The 24,543-nt window shown below is 31.9% G+C and overlaps 1 protein-coding gene across 2 annotated transcripts; it reads right to left on the reverse strand.

The window, feature by feature from the left end:
* Positions 1 to 349: 349 nt before the first annotated feature.
* LOC143253695 (protein unc-119 homolog B-like) lies at positions 350 to 21,157 on the reverse strand. Of its 2 annotated transcripts, none has more exons than XM_076507964.1 (5): positions 20,774 to 21,157; positions 8,642 to 8,755; positions 8,192 to 8,312; positions 4,010 to 4,182; positions 350 to 3,083 (listed from the first exon to the last, which is right to left on the reverse strand). In XM_076507964.1, exons 1-5 carry the CDS (start codon positions 20,967 to 20,969, stop codon positions 2,965 to 2,967), a joined length of 723 nt encoding a protein of 240 aa, XP_076364079.1. In that variant the 5' UTR covers positions 20,970 to 21,157; the 3' UTR covers positions 350 to 2,964. The 2 variants fall into 2 exon arrangements, with proteins under 2 accessions (XP_076364079.1, XP_076364077.1); XM_076507962.1 differs by having other exon boundaries at positions 4,010 to 4,218.
* Between the last annotated feature and the right edge of the window lie 3,386 nt (positions 21,158 to 24,543).

Raw genomic sequence — 24,543 nt, forward strand, 5'->3', positions numbered from 1 at the left:
CAAAGCAACAGGGCTGTCTGTGTCACGTGTTAGCCTCATATTCTTTTAAAACAGCAAGACTTACTAAACAGTAATCTACTATAAACTAGAATTTTAGGAAGAACAACAAAACGGTTGAACTAAAATTCATTTTCACTTATTTTCTGATGCCTACAATCAATATAATAAATCTTCAGGCTAAAGATTTAAGGACCTGCAAATTAGCAAAAGGATTCCTCAAATTATCATCCTCGAAGTGAATTTCTGCCAGTAATTCCTTAGCTTCAGTACAAACTCATAAACCAGCACACAAATATCAAGTACCTTTCCATAAATAGTTGAATCTCATGAAAAATCAATAAACATTTGATGCAATTTTTAACAACTTTATTTAGTACATTCACCACATTATATATACTTCCTCTTCATGGAAATTTGAACAGTTCATCAATGCCAAGGGAGGCATTTTGAATATTTGTATTAAACTGAAATTTTCCTTATGCTGATCTTGTCACTTGTTATTTCTACTTTATTTATGTCAGAATACGTGTTTTTAAGTCATTACTTTCAGTTGTACTTAACATAATTCTTTAACAATTTGGATCAGTTTAACTAATTTGCCACAAGGTACATTGGCAGTCCTGTTAAACAAATCCAATATTATATAAAACTCATTTTCAAACCTAAAAAAAAAAAGATAATGAACAGCATAATCAAAATGTCCCCAAAACTATTATTCATAAATAAATACTACATGTACATATTGACACAACCTTTTATACAAGGAAAAACTATTTTCTCTCTCTGTGTACCCTTCTGGTTAAACAAAAAAAATTATTGTTCAGTCATCATATTCATGTCACTTTAAACTGCTGGCAACCAAAAAACTTTATCATTATATTACTGGGTCCACATATTTGTCTCTTGAATAAAACATACTAAATAACATAATGATACTGACACCTACAGAACTTGTACATGAAGCAGCAACTTCTACCTATTTTTAAACAAATAGGAAACAATGTTGTTTGATCTGTGGCTGTACTCTCGTAACATCACTTTTGACCTGTGGCTGTATTGTCATTACATCACTTTTCACCTGTGGCTGTATTGTCATTACATCACTTTTCATCTGTGGCTGTATTGTCGTAACATTACGTTTTTACCTGTGGCTCTATTGTCATTACATCATGTTTTTACCTGTGGCTCTATTGTCATTACATCACTTTTCATCTATGGTTGTATCATCGTAACATCACGTTTTTACCTGTGGCTCTTTTGCCAGAACATCACTTTTTATCTGTGGCTCTTTTGCCAGAACATCACTTTTTATCTGTGGCTGTACTGTCTCAACAACACTGTTTATCTGTGGCTGTATTGTTTTAACAACACTGTTTATCTGTGGCTGTATTTTCGTAGCATCACTTTTTATCTGTGGCTGTATTGTCATAACATCACTTTTTATCTGTGGCTGTACTGTCTTAACAACACTGTTTATCTATGGCTGTACTGTCTTAACAACACTGTTTATCTATGGCTGTACTGTCTTAGTATATGTCTTAATAAATGCACAAATTCTTATCCCTTTGAATATTAGCTGCAACTTCTTATTTGTGAAACAAAAAACATGGTGATAAGATAAAATGTCCCCTGGTGGGACATTGGTAAGTTAAAGGAATTACAACACTAAAATTCATGGTTTGTTTTCCCATGGTGGACATAACAGATAGTCACACGTGGCTTTGCTCTAAAACATGCAAACAAACCAAATAAAATTTGCAAAAAGACATAGAAATAAAATGTTCTCATTACACTCACTGCTACAGTTTTAATCAATATTACACATAAAAGTTTAAATGAAGATTCATAAAAGAAACATTTTACTTCCAATGAAACTATACTTAAAACTATTACCTGAGCAAACATACCATTGTTAACTGTATCCTTAGTTTAAGAAACTTTTACATGTATTTTTATTTACAATATGCAGTAATACACGAATTAACACAATATTTCCTATGTACTCACATTTAGTACAAGTGAGCTATTTTTTTCTCAAATATTATCATACAACTTTTAAAATCAATTGCAAACTGCCTTTCCAACAAGATACATCAGCCACAAAGTATTAATTTTATGAAACTGGTGGCAGAGCACAAGGTAGTTTATTTTAAGAATAATTTGTTTGAATAGCCTGAATTAATAATTTATATAAAGAAGCCTCATTCTGAGTCCAGAATGGTCCTACCAAAAATTTACTTGTGTTTCACAAAAGTTACCATGAGCAGAATGTTTCTTGAAATTACAAACATGGAACTATTCTTAAACTTTTACATCACAGTTCATAAAATTAAAATCATGAGGAAGTCAGTGATAATAATAATTCTTTTCACATAATAGTGATGTATTTTTAAGCAAGAACTACTACAAAGAAACAGAGCAACAACGTATATCCATTTGTTCAGTATTTTTAAGTAAACATCAACCTCAACAACAGAATGACAATACATATGCTCACTCCAAATAGTAAATAATATTTATGGTATAGAGCTACTAACGTTGCTAGTAATTAGACATAAATACACAAAACAAAACCCTATTCTACTAGCATTTCATTTTCTAATTCTAGTATCACATGCTTGAACGTAAGAATGGTAATGGTATAGTTTGACAGTGGACAGTCCACAGTCTTATTTATTTTGCTTTTACTAGTTGCAGGGGAAACTAGCTGTCTACTTTGTTCACAATTTAACAACTTTCATTCAGTACCATACTTTTCAGCAACAAGTTACAATCACTTACTTGGTGAATTGCACAAGAAAAGCCACAGAATTCTCACATTGGCTATTGAAATGTGGAAACCAATATGTAAAGTGAAGAGAAAACTCTGAATTTGAAGTGCCAGCATAGGTATCCTAAAGAGCCCACAATACATTAAAAAAGATTTTAGTGCATTATGGCTAAGTTCTCTTAAGACATAGCAGCCTACTGCTGTATACCACCATTGTACGCATAGTCAGCCTTATTATGCATGATGAGCTGGTCATCCACAAAATAGAAACTGTCCGAACGAGTGTCGAAAGGGTTCTTGATCATTTCTTCACCTGCAAGAAGAAACTGCATTACCCATAATTGTTTAGTACACAGGACATATAAGAATGTATGAAATTATATATAGTGAGAATATTAATACTGAAAAGTTATGTAAAATAAAAAAATCAAAAGAAAAGACTGCATTAAAAACAAAAAATTAAAACCTTTGACTAACATTAGTTTGTTGTAACCAAAAACAAGCCAAAACAAAAATACAAAATACTGCACCAATTAAAAGAATCCCAGGTTACAAGCTATAATGTGGGATGTATAATGTACAGTAGGTTTTGGAGGTGACTGTGGAAGTAGGACCAACACTGCAGTGGGGATACACTGTCTATCAGTCTTAAACTCCATTTGCCAGTCTCACATAAATTATATATATATATATTAACACTAGCATTATATATATATACTGAAACAAGTGCAAGACATGAGGTTTCAGTGTGAAAAAATATGATATCTCAACTTTATAATTTCTGTAACATATTCAATGCATGAGATTTTAATTTGGCAACATATGGCTTCATGACAATTAATTAGTGTAACTCATTAAAACCTAACTATTTGTGGGAGATATGCGGCATACAACGAGGACCTTCTCAGTAGAGAGAGGACATGAAACTGCACTTCATAGGCACCAGTACAGAGCAGAAACTAGGATTACAGATGCATATCTATTCTCCTCAAATTCCACTGAGAAGCAAACTATCAGGAAAGTAATAATAAGCCTTCATTCACATTTATGGCTGCTTCTCCCTTAGTTTTTTATTTATTTGTAAACACACTTCTCTGTAGATGTTTTTTTAAAACAAAATACACTTATTTCAAAGAATATTTAATGGTTTTGCTTAAAATAAATTATCCTGATTATAAATTACAAAAAACAAAGACTACAAAAATCTGCAAGTTTTATGTTTAAGCTAAATATACCTACATAATTCAGGACTTAGTGTTGGAAATTCATAGATGTGTTCACACGTATTCTTACTGTTAGGAATACAAAACCCAAATTCAAAATCAAATGTCTTCAATAGCTTTTCACGAAAGAAATGCCGTTCAATCATTCGAAACTTGTTGATAGCTTTGTCACCTACAGTAAACTCGACCCTGTAACGATGCAAGTCTGATGTCAGTATTTCCAAACTAAAAATAAAGATTTACATACAAAATTTTAAAAGCACTATATACAAAAACATTTTGTCACCATTACATTATAATATGCAGTGAAGGTTTCAGAGTTAACATTTTCCTTAGCTGAAAATTTACTTGAGAAAGATATCTAACTGCATGATGAATAACTATTACTTCAGAAGTTCCATTGAAGAGATTTTGCACATGCAACAAGTTATGAATGAAGCCTTGATCCTTACAAATATTAGCATGTATTGCACCAAACAAAGATATAATTATCATTAAGTTTTAGCCTCCAACAATATATAGGAGGGTGGCATATCTTCCATGAGCACCAGCATTTGAACAAATGCTAATTCCTCATGAAACAAGTACACTAGAAGTGAGGAATAAAGGGTGGGAAGTTGTGCAGAGAGCTGAATATCCATCTGAAATACAGTTTAGGAAAGTAAAATGGTTAACTTCAGAAATGCTAATCACCACTCTGCACAACAAAAAGCTATAACCCATACTGAAAATGTTTAAGGAGCAAGTAACAAAAAACACAAAGATGAACTTTTTCTTGAAAATATAGTGCTATGAAGATAGCCTGCTGGGTAGCCTAGAGGGACTTCACTTGATGGGAGGCCATATCCATCTCAAGCAAGGAATATTATTCAACCAAGTGACATACTAGAGCAAAAGATATTGTCAAAGGAATCTTTTACTTCATGCTAAAGTGTCACTTGGGTGGGCAGAATGTATGATTGTTTGATCAGCCACATCTCACAGACAGTCAGTCAACTGACTACAAGTGTGTTGTGTGGATAAGGCAATAAGTCAAGATGTTCTGTATTGGAGAAATACTTAAATGAGATACCTACCACATCTATCAGGTGCAGGGAAAAACATCCCAGACCTCTTTCCTCAGGCAGGACTAACCATCAGAAATGTCTTGATTCATAACATAGTAAGGTGTCCTGTACTACCACTCCAGGAACACTGCAGCCCTACTTCCTATTGAGGGGTGGGTGCATCCATTTAGTCTCATACAAGTGGGATTACTTTGTCCCATTGGGGAATTCTTCACACTAGCCTACCCAAGCAGGTTGGGACTGGAAAAGCAAGTCCCATTCTTCCTTATTCCACTAGAAGAAAACAGGAAGGAGGAACTTGTAAGGGGATACTTCTACCAAACAGAAAACATCACAACTGCATAAAGTCCAACAATGCTAGAGTGTGAAATGGGTTACTGCAGCTTATGAAAATTGGTGCTAGCCAGGTGAGAGGCCAGACACACACCTGGTGCTGTTTGGTATTTTTGTTTCTTCAGAAGTGCTTCCTGAAAGATAAAATATATAGACTGTTACAGTCTTGAAGAAACCCCATCTCAACTGCAAGATTGGAGCAAAGACAGATGTACTTAATGCTTTCTGTACTCTCCCACTCAACGTGGAGTTTGGAAAAGATAAATATTATTGCCACTCAGTAAGTCCTATCATCTCCACAGTGTAGGTACTGAATAAAGTGGTTGTGAGATGTGAAAGAAAATGTGAAAAATAAACAATTCACCACAAGAAAGCTGTTGTAAAGAATGGTGATCACCTATTAGATCCCATTTGGTTTTGTTTTGAATTTTGTGCAAAACTACACAAAGCCTATCTGTGCTAGCCATTCCTAACTTAGCAATGGAGACTGCAGGAAAGGTGCTAGTCATCACCACCAAACACTAACTCTTGGGCCACTCTTTTATGAATGAAGGCCACAACAAAGAAAACTACATAAAGAGAATTAGAGGAGAAATGTCCATAGTTCTAATGGAATAATAATCCTCAGGAACTTAACTTCTAAGTAAAAAATCACTGAACCAAAAGAGAATAAAATGGGGCTACAGCAAACTTAAAATTAAGGGATTGAGAAATGAAGGTCCAACCACTACAAATGGACCAAAGGAAGCAAAAAGTAGATGTGCAAACTGTGATGAGGAAAAAGAGATTTCAAACTAGTTTATTCACTAGAGAATGAGAAAAATGACCATCAAAAACCAAGAAAAGACCAAACATGGATCAAATGTGACAGCCAATTGACTATCTGTATGGAAAAAACAAAATGGCAGGAGTAAAGTCTCAGAGTGAAGGTTAAGGAAATGTTTCACAACATTTGAAACAGGTAAGATGGAGAGTAGAAAGACGGAAAGAAAATAACTGAGAAAGACTTGAACAACTGAATAATTTGTAGGAAAAAGAATCCACTGGAATACAAAGTAAAAGAGCAAAGTCCCCAGTGGACTGGAGACAAGGAGTATTTTCAGAAATAAATTACCTCCACGACCCTAAACAGCCAACCCCAAAGAGGGTAAGGGGCCTTGGAAAGTAAAGAGAGGATAAGAAACATGAGATGCAGTGACCCCATAAGATGAAATGAATGATGAAAGTCATGGAGGGAATCTACGTTCCCATAGACAAAAAACAAAGTGAAAAGAGGCGACTGTTGATGGCCTACACCAGCTCAAGATGTTAAAGTATATGAAATACCACAAAAAATGAAAATAACAAAGACAATGTGTATGACAGATGAAAATGGTATTGAGTAAAGAAATCCAATGAAGTATATCACAGAAACAAAACAAAAAAAAATCAGTGAACTGGGACAAAAATGCAGGAAACAGATGGTAAGGTGAAAAATACATATGTGTAAATTACTTCAGTAAAGGTGACAGTGTTGTGATATAAAGCCACTAAATTAAGATGAAATTTAATAAATAGGGATAATGGTTCATGAATCAAGGAAGCCAAGGATTCAACAAAAACAAATGTGTATATTAAAAGCACGGCAAATCACTTTGCAAGATGAAGCAGGCTCAGCTGAAGTAATAGCAGTGGAATGTCAGGAATCATGGATGTTGATATTGCCAACTGTCAGAGTGCCTCCAGTTACATTACTGATTGAGTCATGTTAAGGAATGCCAAAACCTTGAATGACGTCATGAATTTGCAAACGTGAATCCAGAAAGGTTTTTCTGTTGTTTTACTTCTTGATAGAACAAAAATGAGCCTACTTTGTTGACGGTGCATAAGTCTAATAACAACCTTGAAGAGTACTTTTATGCTAGATAAAACTATGGGAAATAGTACTGTCAAAGAAACCTTAACACAGAGAATAGGACATGAGACAAAGAAGCACAAGCAGGATTAAAAGAAAAACAAAATAATAATTAAATAATATAATTATTTAAATTAATAATAATTAAAGTCAAGTCTCTCTAAAAAAATTCAAATTTGAGCAACTTTTTTTTCACATAATAAAAAATAAAGGAAAGACTAAAGTTTAAAGTAAACACAAACATGTAATTCCTAAAAAAAAATACGTCAGAAGAAAAACAGCACCAAAATAACCCTGTGTTCAAATATTACTGATCATGGAAATTAGTGTGCATGGAGGATGTATCAAACCCTCTTACTTGTGAAGCATTATAATCTAATGATGACCATATCATAAGCTGACAAAATACACATTAACACACATAGAGGTGAAAGCTTTGTTCCAGGCTTGTGTTACAAGCAAAATAACTTTATAGCACTGTGACAAGCAATAGCTCTTCAGTACACAGAGGAATGAGTAGTTTTTGAGTAGTTTTTTAAAACATTATCAAGTGTGTGCTATTATTGCATCCTTACAAATAAGGTACAAAGTATATTTTCATTCAGTATTTTTTGTATTACCAATGAAATATATCTAATTGTATATTCAGCAGAAATCTGGGCATTTCACATTTACAATAAAAATAAAGTTTTTTTTCTCAAATAATATACATTCTATCACTGTTAAATGGAACTTACAAAGTTCAAAACAAGTTTGTAGACTATAAAATCAAGGTTGTTTTGCACTCACAGAACAGATAGATAGCCTGTCACTAATTAATTTTTTTCTTTATTACAAATTATGATTAACTTAATACATGTACACACCAACAAAAACGTAACTGTCCAACGTTATAAGTACTTACGTAGCTCCTACTGTTTTAAGTTTCAAAAACTGTGGGGTGAATTGATATCGAACAAATCGGCCAGCATTGGGATCGGTTTCTTCTTGATCTGCATCACCCCCTTCCCCTTCTTCTTCATCCACTGTAAGAACAAACATTTTACAATAAATTAAAAATATTCACTCTACACAAAAATAATTCCAAATGAAATAAGCAACTGAAAACACTGAAAAAAACAATACAATTATATGCTGAAAAAATTTCAAAACATTTTATTTTAAGATGAAATCATGGTAAAAGTTAACATCTTCTGCAAAATAGAGATTATATAATGTTTAATAAACATTCTTGAAGTAGTTTGACATCAAAAACTGTAGTTACATATATAAGGTAACACCTTAAATGAAAATAAAATATATACTTTTTTAATCAGGTGAATCAAATAATTCAAAATTAGCATTTAAGTCTCACCAGGTGCAGGAGGCTTAGCTATCTCAAACAGTACTGTGCCCGTTTCCATATCTCTTATTTTGAACCTGATGAAGTCAATATCATAAACATTGGCTTCTGGAGAGCAGAGATAATCTACAAAAATAAATAAGTAATCAGCTAACGTAAAGAAATACATTATATCTTAATATACATGCTGTGTAACTATACATTAATATGGCTAAAATATATAATGTGAACTGATCAGACATCTGATTTTGAAATGCTTGACCTGCTGCCCCCAAGAACAGTGAGACACACAAATATGTCACTTTGGAAGATAATGTACTTGAATGTCCTGCATTATCAAAATTAATATGGGTAAACACTACTGTACTATGAGAGCACACAAGATATGTTTTGTCCTCACATAATACCCTTCAATTTTTTATATTGACATTCAAATACCCAGATAATCATGTATTGATCTAGGATACAATAATAAGAAATTAGCTTACTCATTGCCTCATAAAACACCATTAGCTGTTAGCCATTGACCTTTGTAATATGAAGTCACTGAACTGTCAGTATATTAGCATTCAATACACAGTAATATTATTATAACTGGCAAAAATAATATGAAATTGGTTTACTTTATTTTGAGAAATGCACTGAATGTCCAATACATCTCTTAAAATGTATATTCAACTTATGTCTCAAATTTTTGCAGCTTATATTGGTCTATATACAGATATTACTATAACATTTCACTTATACACATACTATCATTATATCAATATCTTTAAAAAATGGTATTTCTTACAGACAATTTTGATAAATAATTATCATGTCTAGGTTAATTATAGCTGTGGAAAATATGATCATTTCTTTTATACAACCGAAAACTTTATTAATTTTTTCTACTGCAGTTTGCCAAAAAAACATAGTTTTTTTTAAAGAAAATATCCTGAAATAAGATCTATAGTAATTACATGACATGCATTTGTCATGAATGTCATTCTTTTCTATTGCAGGTTTTAATATGTTAAATGCAACCAATATTTTATTCATACATTTCTTGTATATGTCTTTCAAGATTGATTTGTAAAAAAAAATTAAAATTTGAAAGTATTTTTGTTGGTAAAGACATTGAGAACTGAAGATGAGCAAAAGTGTCAACTTCAGTTTCCTATACACTTCTTAACACATTCAAAACAGTTTGGTGAATTATGGTAAATAAAGAACCCTAAAATTTTTTCAGAGACCTTTCAACTTTAAATGGTTGTTCCAGTAACTATTTCATATTATTTTTAACATATATATAATACAGAAATCATACTCTAACTCTTTATTAACTAACTCTAATTTTAGCAAAACTTTGTTTACTTAGTTATGAACATGCATGTTTGATATCACTGTTAACAATGATGAAATCCAAAGTATTCTGGAGGACAACCTGTGCTACCTATCAGTGCTGCCATGGTAATTTATCCTGGTAACATTTTTATTAAAGTTTTTTTTCTTTTGAAAAGACTAATCAAATAGTTGAAGAAAATAACTTTCAAGTAAAGTTTAGGATCTTTTAAATAAATGTATGTTCACAAAACTTGGCAAATTTTCAGTAAACATTGCAATGTTTTCATACACCAAATACTACATTATTTTATTAAGTGTTATGGTTTTTGCCATGTTCTTTTTCCTTTTCATATGTTTCTTATCCAACATTTAAAGTAATTTTCATTTTAAGATTAAAAATACTTTTATGCATTAGAATTTTTTTCAAATTTCACATACAAAATAATCAAATGTTTTTAGTAAAAATTTTATATTTTATCTATTATTTTAATTAACAAATATCAGTACTACAAGTTTGGTTGATTTGACTGATCTTGTAACAACTATAAAAATTTATAACTAAATATAAATTATGCCTTTTTGATTCTAGAGTGACCACAAATTATGACACAAAACCATAAATGTTTAGACTAAATAGCTTAAATCTCATAATATTATACATTTCTATATATATTTATTATTTTTATTATACTGACTTTTCAGAGGTACCTGACTAAGAATACAGAAGTTACAATGATACAGCACATGTGCACTCATGTTATTGTAGTCGATAATATAAAATTGATCTTCACAAAGTGACCTCTCTTGGCTGTGTTTTGATGGACTAGTATAATGTAAAATACAGTCATATTTCAATTATATATACATATGTAGATTATTACTATTAACAAACAAGTTCTTAAAGTTATTTTTCTTAAAACATAGAAAAGTAAATAAAGAAGAAAAACAAACAATTATTTCTTCTAATTACAACCTGTGTACTTAGTTACTTCTTGTCATAGCTTACTAAGCCTTAAGAAAGTTCACATGTGGAGAATGTAAAATGAAATAAATTTTTTAAGGTTTTATATATGTACATTAAAATGACCAAAAAATCATAAATTACTCTACTGATATTATAGTATTCCATTATAATTTATCAAGTTTAGTAACAAAGCTGTATTAGAATCCAAAAATATAAAAATTTCAAGCAGGCTAAAGACTAAACTTATCGGCATGAAGGTTTGTCTTGAAGGAAAGAGACACTGCCATTAAATTTTAAAATGGCTGAGAAAACCACTAGGAAGACATTGTATGCTTCTGATTGGTTATTCACATATCATATAAAGAAGTGTATACGAGGCACTGTTTTCAAAATGTAAGCAGGAGGACTGAGTTTGGTTCAGTACATAAGCCATATCTCAGCAAATACAAAAGAAAGGAGGTTCTTATTTTATATTCTAGCTTATCTGTTTTGGTAGTTTCAGTTCCTAATTTGTATAAAACTATAGACTTTGTTTTTGACCTCACAAACATTTAATTTGAACCAGAGCTGTATTTAAAATACCATATGGCACATAAAAATCAATGTTTAGGTTTTTTTCATACTTATATTTAGATTGTGAAATTAAGTAATTTATAATATGAAAATTTAAATTACAATCTACAGCTTGATACCAAGCTTAATGACATAAATTCATAAAATAGTAGTTCAAAGCAATTTTGAATGTGAGTCAACAAATGAGATGTCATGGTCTTTGATTCATGACCTGTCTGATACAGGTCAAATGAACACCTGATGGCAATTAAAACTATACATCAGATCTGCTGTAGGAAAAGGGACCTTTATCTTTCTCCACAAAAATGAGTACTGGATGGGAATACATGTGTCAGTATTAAGAACCTGACTCCACATGTGTATATTTACAACACAACCAAATCTGGATCCACTGTGAACTGACATCCAGCAGATGAGAGAAAGTAGAGGAAGTTCAGGAGAAGTTCATCTCTGGTCCACAATCTGGTGACAAAAAAATGTTATCTCCAGTCTGTTAAAAAACAGGTTAGTCAGCCTTACATATGCAGGTAACTGTGTTTTGTCCAACTTGAAATAACACCAGATCCATCAAGAACCAACATCCAGTGGAAGATGAAAAGATGAAAAGGGACATAAACTTCGAGAATATCTGAAGTTCCAAACCTGGTGACATTGGAAATTCATTATCTAGTTCATAGAAGGAGGAGGAAACAAACCAAAAACACATGAGGACCTATGTTAGTAGACCACTTGCAACCAATGTCTGACCCAACTAAAAACTGAAAACTAGAGGATGGTAGAAAGGAGGAATATCGCCACCATAGGGGTAACCTGCAATATCTATATAGATATGACCAATTGCTACAACAAATAACTGATGGCATCTGGAACTGTACATCAGATCTGTAATAGAAATGGCATCATGCCATCAACACCTTATTTAGAAAAGCAAAACTACAATGTTGGCAGAGTTGATCAACAAAATTCTACAAGCATCTAAAGTTGTAAATCAATCCATGGTAGGAAAAGCCTCATTGCAATGGGGAACCAGAAATCCCTGTCTGCTTTAATCATGTAAGTCCATGAGTATATTATCTGGGATGAACATATTTATGAAGCAAAAGACCACAACATATATCTACAATTGGTCCTACGGAATGCCCCATTTTGAAAGCGTGTAGAAGGAAGTGCCCCAATGTTATAGTCACCTATCATGGTCACAGAACATACAGTGCAGATTTGATACTAAATATACCAGGTTGGGTACCACTCACCACAGAACGAGATCTATAATTTGCACCACAAAGGGCAATAATAATTGAGAAGGCTTTCTGTAAGGGAAGGGAAGATATTGTACTGAAAGATAGTTTTTCTAATTGAATTTATTTTTATCATTATAGCTGTACTTTACACTGAGGTTCTGTTAGACTAACATTTATATACAAGCACAAGTTATATCCTTCTGACATAAAAGTCCTTACTGTGAAGTATGCACTCTCATACACACCAAAATCCAGTTTATAAACAAAACTACAATAAAATCTAACCCAACCCTATTCCCCATTTTGAGAGAAAGAGGTTGATTCCACTATAAGATGTATCCCAATACTAAAATGCATATATTCTTAAAAATAAATTTGTATCAAATTCAAACTTCATCCTAATAACAATATTATATGATATTTTGGAATATCATCCTTTTCCATTTGTACCATCTGAAGCTTGCAAAATACATGTATACTCTGAACACCATAAAAGCTGGTTACATTTTAACTGTACCTTTCAATAACATCCCCAACGTGTGTACAGTCTCTCTCCATTAGGCTGTTTAGGAATGCATGAGTTAGTCAAAAAACTATGGTGCTTATTGCATCTAACAACTAATGAAAAACCCACACACTGTACACAAGTTGCAGAGACGGGTTCATAAAAACATGGAGCCAAAAGAAATAACAGCCCCACTACTCTGTCACAAATTTTCATAACTCGTAGCTAACTCAATCATTTTAGTACTTGACAAACTGACACTTATATGATGTGTAGGCAGAAAGAAATAACTTATAATTTCTCCTCTACATGTTGTAATCACCTCTACAGCAGACACCATGTTTCAACTACATCTACAGTAAACAGATATCTTGTTGAAGTCACCCCTATAGTTAACAGGCACAATGTTGTAGTTACCTCAATAGTTAAGAGACACCTTGATGTAGCTACATTTACAGTAAAGGGATACCATTTTGTAGCTACATCTACAGTAAACAGACACCATGTTATAGTCACTGCTGTAATTAACAAGACACCATGTTGTAGCAACATCCATAAACAAACACTATGTTGTAGCTACATCTAAAGTAAACAAATATCATGTTGTAGCTACATCTAAAGTAAACAAACACCATGTCTTAGCTGCATCTATAGTAAAGAAACACCATGTTGTAATTACATCTATAGTCAAGAAACACCATGTTGTAGTTACATCTATAGTAAAGAAACACCATGTTGTAGTTACACATATAGTAAAGAAACACCATATTGTAGCTACATCTACAGTAAAGAAACACCATGTTGTAGTTACATCTATAGCAAACATCACATTGTAGCTATATCTATAGTAAACAGACACCATGTTGTTGCTACATTTATAAGAAAGAGACACCATGTTACAGCTACAATGTGAATGAAACAACAATGTACAGATTTTATTAGCATGAATGTAGCATATGAAATTACTAAATGCTAAATTTTGTTATCAACAAACTGCAAAATCCATTTCTGTCAAGACCTACAAATGACTGAATTATAGCTACCTTAATAACATAACATACCAAATATAGAAAACAGAAATAAGTAAGTGGGTTAGCTATGTTTGGATAAAATCAAAACAATATTTGCTGTATGTACTAGTATGAATTCATTGATCAAACAGAAAACTAATATGAAACAATTCAAAATATTTTTCTGTAAGAATTAAAAGAGGATTTCTGTAAATTATTTTCATAAAGAAGAATAAGCATATGTCACAGCTCACAAAAAAAAGAATCAAATATGTGTCACAATCTCATTACAACCGTAGTAGTTAAACAGTAGAATCAAAATTACAAATTTAGACCAGCTGGCTCTTGAAGAATCACACGTTTGAATCTATTATTCATGTTTACACCTTCGTACCAAGTAGGGTACATTGAATGCTACTTTTCACTGTCAGAACAAGCTCAAAAAATATCAATATGTAATTCTGTAATCAGTCATGAAATGTTTCTCAGAGTTTATACTAATCTAAGTAATTAATGAGTATACTATCAGTTAAACTAGATTATATTTTGGTCACATTCAAATTGTTAATACAAATTATTTTTGGATAGACTAGAGCAACATAGAGCACACACACATGTGAATAAAAACACTGTGATGTGAAAGTATGTAAAATTTATGTTGTAATTATTTGTTGGTGATACACCTTAAAAATCCTTTTTCAGTTTATTTCCTCTACCAACATAAAACAGTATGTGTACATGTACAGTCTATTAAAGGATAATTTTATATGGATGGATGGATCAATACAAAAGAACAAACAAGTTAAAGATGACAAAGTACTTTAAGAAATGTTATAGTCCATGTAATCAACCTCTGAACATCCACCCATGCCTGTTTAAATAACAAAGAGAAAGGTCTTCCTATAGATGTCCATTTTGTTTATAACCTTATACAACTAAATTTCATCATACACATACGACAGATTCTTTTCTAATAAGTCACTGAAGCTGTTCTTAGAATGTCATCAAGAGTTCTTCTCTGTGGAAATTTACAATAATATGTCTGCAGTATATATTGTGTCACGCTTATTTACAATAATATGTCTGCAGTATATATTGTGTCACGCTTATTTACAATAATATGTCTGCAGTATATATTGTGTCACACTTATTTACAATAATATGTCTGCAGTATATATTGTGTCACACTTATTTACAATAATATGTCTGCAGTATATATTGTGTCACGCTTATTTACAATATGTCTGCAGTATATATTGTCACACTTATTTACAATAATATGTCTGCAGTATATATTGTGTCACGCTTATTTACAATATGTCTGCAGTATATATTGTCACGCTTATTTACAATAAAATGTCTGCAGTATATATTGTGTCACTTATTTACAATAATATGTCTGCAGTATATATTGTGTCACGCTTATTTACAATAATATGTCTGCAGTATATATTGTGTCACACTTATTTACAATAATATGTCTGCGGTATATATTGTGTCGCGCTTATTTACAATATGTCTGCGGTATATATTGTCAATGCTTATTTACAATAAAATGTCTGCGGTATATATTGTCACACTTATTTACAATAATATGTCTGCGGTATATATTGTGTCATGCTTTATTTACAATAATATGTCTGCAGTATATATTGTGTCACACTTATTTACAATAATATGTCTGCAGTATATATTGTGTCACACTTATTTACAATATGTCTGCAGTATATATTGTGTCACGCTTATTTACAATATGTCTGCAGTATATATTGTCACGCTTATTTACAATAAAATGTCTGCAGTATATATTGTGTCACTTATTTACAATAATATGTCTGCGGTATATATTGTTGTCGCGCTTTATTTACAATAATATGTCTGCGGTATATATTTGTGTCACGCTTATTTACAATAATATGTCTGCAGTATATATTGTGTCACGCTTATTTACAATATGTCTGCAGTATATATTGTGTCACGCTTATTTACAATATGTCTGCAGTATATATTGTCACGCTTATTTACAATAAAATGTCTGCAGTATATATTGTCACACTTATTTACAATAAAATGTCTGCAGTATGTATTGTGTCACGCTTATTTACAATAATATGTCTGCAGTATATATTGTGTCACGCTTATTTACAATAATATGTCTGCAGTATATATTGTGTCACACTTATTTACAATAATATGTCTGCAGTATATATTGTGTCACACTTATCATAATTTCAATTGCATTCAAGAAAGACTATAGATAAATAAAATGACAGAAACACAAAAACTTAAAACTTGAAGAGAGGCATTACACTGAAAATGCAAACAATACTCAGTAATACGAGATAGCAAATTCTACTTTTATTTTGTCACGGTCTTGTTTACCTTTCATTTATTACTCCTTCTACCATTTAGTTCAACCTTAGAAATGAAACCTCAATACAGTGTGAATGACTTCATAACCTCTGTACCACAAGCTTCAGCTTCTGGACAGCCAGGTGTACCAAATATGATCATGATTTTCTCCACAGCAATAGCCCAAAAAGAATTGGAAGAGTTGGATGCACTGGAAGGGATTGTGAAAGCAAAAATCTGGTTGTAGCAGCCCATCTGGTGATATCACAGAGTCTGACAATGGGTTGGAACAAATCATAATTTGTACCCTTGATAACATATGAAGAATGAGATGGAAAGCATCTATTGCCAAAGCTCAAAGCTAAGGTACTAGAGACCAAATTGCCAGTATTTAGGTAGTATTTGATTTTTTATGTTGTTAAAATTTAATAATTTCACTTTTGTTCAAACCTAGTTGTAAAGAAGAGTTGCTTTAATCCATTAAAATATAAATCATGTTCCATACAAGACCGTGATAACACATCAAAATTAGATATTCCAAGACTTGCACACAGAAAAAATAGAGTCAACTTTGACTTAATACTCAAATTATAAACATTTATAACACAAATAACATCTTTATTTAAAAAAACAATCAATAGTTATAAAACATTCTTTACATGTTTCAATGTCAATTCATGTGATCCCAAGGAAGTTAACCGACATCAAAACGTGAAGAGTCTTTTACGATCATTGATCAGTCTTTAAAGATTTTAACTGTGTATTATCCAATGTTGATCATTTGAATATTTTAAATATTTACACAAGTTCCTCAAATTTTAACTTTCTAATACTGATCTAATGTGTTAGTGTTAAAACTTCATGCAAATTCAGAAAAAATAAATTAGCTCATTTAGCTAATGCAATCAGCCAAAAATGATCATTTGTAAAGTTACTTGATCATCACAGTAATCCATCAAATTGCATCTTGAAATGAATCAAACTGCTCCTATTATTTTTATAAATTTTCCAGGCGAGCATGCCTACTGATCCCTTCCACCTCTCCAGATCACTTCATGTCTTCAGCACTAGTGGTAAACCTTTGTAGCATACATTTATCAAGTAAAGATAAAACTATTCAAGGAGAAGGTAAATCTGGAGATGGGTAATATCAATCCTTCAAAAATAATACAAACAAGGTAGTTGGGACAAAGTATGTATCATCCCTACACAATAGTACAGACAAGAATTAACACATAATATATAACTATTCAATCAAAATTCAGTTTAATTTATTCTGTTTTTGTCTTACCATTCTTTTACCTGGTGTGCCTCTGCTACTATGTTGTGATAATGCAAATTCCATCTCTACTGTGTTATTTACATCATTTATGAAGGGTTGTATTAGCTATCTCCTATATTTACCTCCTTTTTTGAAAAATAAATTCAAACTTTGAAGTTCTGATATTTTCAAAAAATTGTCAGAACTTGTAACTTGGTCATTGCATAGATATTGTTAAAAAAGGAAACAGTGTAAAGTATTGTAAAGGTCTGATGACCTATTGAGAAGATATTTAAAATATTTCAATAAACAATCTGGATCATACCTACACAGGTAGTGCTACTGCCTGAATGATTTTTCTGGTCCTTGGAATCTCTGTAATTATATTAACTAATATTTTAAGTTTTTATTTAATTTACTAGGAATATCACTACATGTGTTATATCAGTTTACTGGTAAAAATGTTTTTAAAAAGATTCTTAATCTTTAAGAATGGACATATGGTTCTTTTTTTTTTTCATATCCCAAATACTGTTTATTTATAACTTTTATCCTCTTTCCTCAAGCCTCATATGAATTACTATTTACATGTTTTGGAATTTTTTGTCGAGAGCAACAAGTTGAGCTACTATTGAAAAACCTAACCATGCATGGCCACAAAATGATACTTGAAGTGTTTATTTAGCAAAGTTATATATATTTTTTTAATAATTATATTATTCTTTTTATCATTACATATAATTTTATTTTTTTACCTTTCCATATTAAGCGAAACATTTATGGTCAAATAAATATCTTCTACCTATAAATGTTATATAAAAACTTAAAATTTTGATGTAAAAATATCAAAAATGAAAGAATTGAACATAAAGGAGTGGACATCTATTTATAAATTAACTTGCTCTTTTTCAAAGTTTTTCCTTAATACATATGAAGATGGTTGAGTATGTCAGTTAAACAAATTTCAATATGCAAGTCACATGACAAACTCAGCCAATATAAAGACACAGTGGAACAGCATATATCAAAACTACATTTTGACATTTTTTTTAACTCTTCATAGGTAGTGTGAGACTGTGTGATGCCAATAAAAATTAAAGACTTTTAGGAAATGTATGTAACAGCCCTTTCTGACCCAAAATATTAATACTTTCAGATCATAAAGGTGTATTCAGATTGGAAGTTCAGAATTTTTAAATCAGGTGCATCCATTATACTGAATGGTATTGGAAAACAAAAAAAAACATAGATAAACTTTGGGCACCAGAACCACTGAAACATGCAAAAAGTTGTAGCATAGCCATGGTAAACAAAATGACAATCCCGAAACACAATGGTCAACAGCAAAAGATATCTACATGCTCCAGACAACAGTATACATTGTAATTAAAAAAGATCTTTATTTGGAAATGAAACAAATAGGGTATGGATTCACCATGATAAGGCTTCCAGTTATATATATTCCCTTCATTTATTGCACACTTCAAGTAGAATAAAAATAATATGGCATTTATACTATTCCATAAAAAAACACACCAGTCAAATTCCCTGATACAGTACCTGTGGATTTCTGAGCAATTGAACTGTTGAAATAGATGCTGGGAAACTTTTATCCTCATTACCTAGATGAATTTTAGAAAGCATGCAGAGAGAAGTGATGTGCTTTGGATATGACAGCTTTACAACAGAGGTTTTTGCAATGGAAACTACCATTTATGGCTGTAGTCAAGATGCAGAGACATCAGATAAAACATAACTGGATGTGGCAACATGTATTTAAGGATGAGGTGAAGTACCAAAAGTACTTTAACATAACATACTGAATCAGTATACATTTACATTTCCTGACAAAGGACCACCCATTGTGGTGTAGCTTCTAGTTAAATGTCAATTGTTAAATTATTTGTCATACAATGACATACTAGAACTATAATTTGTACAGTACTTTGATAAAAGTTTCTGTGGAATTTTAAATAAACAGTCTTTGCTGTTCATCATAATTACTTCAGATTATTCATGGTTGCATCTTTACTCTATTCATCATATTTATTTTTTAGTCAGATATTTTGGTTCAGTTTAGTAATTAATTAAAATAGATGTAAAATAAGTAACACAATATATAATTTTGTATTTGTCAGGTTAAAGCATTAGCTTTATGCAGCAAAGAATGACAGCTGTTTAGATGTTGTTGATGAGTGTATAGTAACTTTCAATTATCATTATACTACCAAACCTACAACCTTCTATACAACATTTTTTATATTTTCATGTTTCCTACAATTTCCAGTACATTGACAAAATACAGACTAATATATACAGGATACTATATGGCTCTGGTTTTCCAAAACACACATTTCCACAGTATATTTGTTTGTGCTTACCAATAACACCATTAAGATTCCTACCAAATATTGAAATTTTACATATTTTTAGCACAGCTTGTAGATAAACCAAATTCTGCCTACAAGATGAGGGCATACTTTTTGATAATAAATTAAATGGTAAGAGGAAATGTGTATAAAAAAATAATTAGAAAACTTAATAAAAACATAAGTTTATAACGTATGTATTGTATATATATATATATATAGAGAGAGAGAGAGAGAGAGAAAGAAGAGAGACTTACAGCTTACAGTTACAGAATATTTCCAAAATATATTTTAATATTTCAAAATTAAGGCTTCAAAAAAATAACTGATATTAAATTTGTATTAACAGTAGTACTCCAGAAGATCTTTGTTTCATACAAACTGACAAAGAAAGGTTTTAATAGTCTACTTAAAAATATCGTTTTTACAAAAAAAGGACAAAGTTGGAAATAGTTGTTGCTACTGATAGCGAGATCTGTGGCAAAATAATTTAAGAATAAATAAAGATTTAAATTACTGAACGAGACTGAAAATCGAACATACTCTCTGTGATTTTCGGTAATCTAAGAACGTCTTCAGGAGTGATATATTCCTTCTGAAACAGCTCTTCCTCTGTCACCGGTTCTACGTCGATTGGATGATCTTTTCGAGATTTTGCTTGACGAGGCAATCCTCCAGATTTTTTTTTAGAAGTTGAATTTGAAGGATTTGTTAAATTTGTATTTCTAACGTTACTCATTTCATCCCAGTACTATAACATAAATGTACAGGAAAAATCAAGTATGAGATATTATATCACCTAAACACTGAAAAACGAATTAAAAAATGATTAATTATGCTAATCTTTTAACAGGTTAACAACAAACAGCCCATCACCACAACAAATACAGCCACCGGAACGATTACTGATGAAACTAGACTTCTTCCTCTAGTGGTGAGACATTAAAGTAGGTCGTGATGAAAAATTGCAAGAAATAAAATAAGAAAGATAATTTAATTGACTTATTTTAAGACAATTTTATCACGAAAATATAAAATACTGACATTATACTTTAATTTCAGTTAATTAAAAGTCAGTTGTTAGCATATAATTTTTGTTTTGTTAGTTAGTTTAATAATTTTGTATTGTAACAGGCTAAATAAAACAAATAATAGTCATTTTAGCCTAGGCTTCAAAATCACACTTAGTTCAATTGTTAAGATGAAGTAGAACAAAAAATAAATAATTCCTTATTCTACAAAACTGTAAACCGTATATTGCATACAATGGTCATCTCAAATAGCACACTGTTATTTCAGCTTCCATTAAATCCCCCAGTAATTCAACGGAAAATTTGAGGCCTTACGCGCTAAAAATCGCATTTCGATAAAAGTGGTGAGAACATCGCAGACAGCCCGTTGAATAGTTTTGTGCTTAAACACAAACTACCTTTACCAAACTATATAACTGTAAGTTGTGGGTGTCAATCGGCAGCACATTATTTCATCATTGGTTTATTTACATAGTTTATGGTTGTTTTGAAGAATTACATTAATTATTAAACTGGTATATTCGCAGGAATGAAAACATTTTATCATTAATATGACGGTTCGAAATTTAAAGTTATTAAGTATAGTAATTTATATTGTTTTGTAGATTACCCAGAGTTCCGAATGTAAGCTATAGTATATAAAGCGCGGTCTCTCTTTATCTACATATTTCTCAACAGAAGGTTTAAAGTTCTAAAAATCCTTCGAGAAACAAGAGTTACTTATAACTGTGTAACTCTTTAGTATATGTTTGAATTTGTGGTATAAAGCGCGGTCTCTCTTTATCTACATATTTCTCAACAGAAGGTTTGAAGTTCTAAAAATCCTTCGAGAAACAAGAGTTACTTATAACTGTGTAACTCTTTAGTATATGTTTGAATTTGTTACAAAGATCATTTGGTACTAGCATACAGACAAGTCACAGTTTGTTTTAAATGTTCGTGTTTTCCGGCGCATGGATTTCCCCAGAGCGCCTTGTAGGGGCCAGATAGTTGAAAGCTAAGAAATATCACATCACAGAGAATGAGTTTATATGTCTCTCTGAGTTTGTTAACAAAATAAAAGACAATAAATAAAAATATAATACAATAATTTTTATAAATAAAAACAGAGGGAGACAAACACAATATACCAAAATAAAACAGGGGCAAATTGATTTTGATGACTGTGTTAAACTGGAAAGAGGAATGTGAAATATCCTTTACATAAATCTTTGGGCCTGGCATGGCCTAGCGCGTAAGGCGTGCGACTCGTAATCCGAGGGTCGCGGGTTCGCGTTCGCGTCGCGCCAAACATGCTCGCCGTTCCAGCCGTGGGTGCGTTATAATGTGACAGTCAATCCCACTATTCGTTGGTGAAAAAGTAGCCCAAGAGTTGGCGGTGGGTGGTGATGACTAGCTGCCTTCCCTCTAGTCTTACACTGCTAAATTAGGGACGGCTAGCACAGATAGCCCTCGAGTAGCTTTGTGCGAAATTCAAAACAAACAAACAATATAATCTATCTACTATAAAACAATATATTGAATGTCCTATTAGCGTATCGGAGTTTTTTACTTGAGCGACTTTCCCTGCAGACTAAACTAAAAAAAACAACCACAAACTTCACAAAATTTATATATTAATTAATATAATTAAGAAGATAGCTAACACATGGTTGTCTTGTACTCGATGCTATGCTTCGAGGACTGAAGCCTAAAATAACGTGAAAAGACAATACGTGGAAATGGAATTGCTGCCAAAAAATACTGATACTTGTTAAATCACATAGGAAACATGTTTTTTAATTCCTTTTAAAAAGAGCTTCTGAACAACTTATTGCTTACTCAAAACGGCCTTAGAACAGTTACGAAACTAAAAGGCTGCTTAATCTACAATGGTAACAGAACCTTCCCAGGTTCAAAATTCAATGTTATTGAAACAACTCAAATAGTTTCTTCTCAATCACGATGTTTACAAGGGTTTAATTTTCAAAACTACATATCAAATCAGACTCCTTCAAAATGAAGACGTCCTTAACCAAGCTCAGCTGCTTTTATGGTTATAAATCCATAACACTCCTTCCAATGCTAAATCAGGGGTTCGATTCCCCTCGGTGGGCTCAGCAGATAGCCCGATGTGGCTTTGCTATAAGAAAACACACACCCATAACACTCCTGCCTTAGCTGGTATTCATTTACCTATATAGCTTCAATAAGCTAGAGTGACCAAGGAGTCGGCACCCAAATAATAAGAACAGACATTTTTTTCTAAATTTGGTAAAAATTTGATATACTGAGGTTCACAACGCTTACTCCTTTTTTAATAGACTACAATCCATCAATGTTGAAGAACAGCACTCGATTCATTGGATTTACGTCCCTCGCTAGTACAGCGGTAAGTCTACGGATTTACAACGCTAAAAATCAGCGTTTCGATTCCCCTCGGTGGGCTCGTCAGATAGCTTGACGTGGCTTTGCTATAAGAAAAACACACACACTCATTAGATAAAGAATATTATGGAACTAACGTGTCGTGTATTTCACAAATCAGTAATAAAATGTGTGAAAATAAGATCGTTTTCATATCGTGTTTTTTCTTTGTTTTATTAATTTTGTGCAATGTATACGAGTGCTATCTGCATTAGACGTTCCTAATTTAGCAGTGTAAGACCAGATGGAAAGCATCCAGTCTTCACCGCCTAATCTTTGCCTACTCTTTTACCGATAGATTGACTCCACGGCTGAAAGGGCGAATATGTTTTGTGTGACAGGGATTCGAACCCGCAACCTTAAATTATGAATCGAGCGCCGTGACCACCTGGTCATGCTGGGGCACATCCTGTAATCTTTCAACAATACATTACGTTTGTGACACAGTTACGCATAAAATGTATAATAAAATAGAATAACATTTACTGGTCAAAAATATTGTTTGTGAAATATATAAAGAATTTTGACAGTTATGTTTCTATTATCAACCCATAAAGGAAGCCAAATGTGACCTTCTGTTTGAAACACTAAAAATAAATATAAGGTGCCTCCTAAAAGTACAAAACTCGGTTATTACCAAATAAAGAGTGTATTTATTTAAAGACTAATAATGGAAGTTTAGACTCCCATAATTCTTTTTTACAGCACATGCTCAATGTAGGCTCTACGTTTACTAACAACTGCCTGTATACATTCTGACTGACATATTGCTAATCACTTCAGGGAATGCTTCTGGTGTAATGTTCTGAGTCTGTTATTATTCTCGAGTTCATTAACAGTCCGAGACTTGGGATTACCATTAATTATGTCTCTTAG

Source organism: Tachypleus tridentatus, chromosome 6, assembly GCF_004210375.1.
Source record: "Tachypleus tridentatus isolate NWPU-2018 chromosome 6, ASM421037v1, whole genome shotgun sequence".
In the NCBI taxonomy this organism is placed as follows: domain Eukaryota; kingdom Metazoa; phylum Arthropoda; class Merostomata; order Xiphosura; family Limulidae; genus Tachypleus; species Tachypleus tridentatus.

What these genes read in the sequence shown, in the direction of transcription:
- LOC143253695 (XM_076507962.1), bottom strand. Translation starts at nt 20,969, where the DNA reads ATGAGTAACGTTAGAAATACAAATTTAACAAATCCTTCAAATTCAACT. An exon ending in AGCTAAGCCTCCTGCACCTG is followed by an intron (nt 8,313 to 8,641) that starts GTGAGACTTAAA and finishes TTGTTCTTACAG; the next exon opens with TGGATGAAGAAGAAGGGGAA. An exon ending in AACACTAAGTCCTGAATTAT is followed by an intron (nt 3,084 to 4,009) that starts GTAGGTATATTT and finishes TTCTTCTTGCAG; the next exon opens with GTGAAGAAATGATCAAGAAC.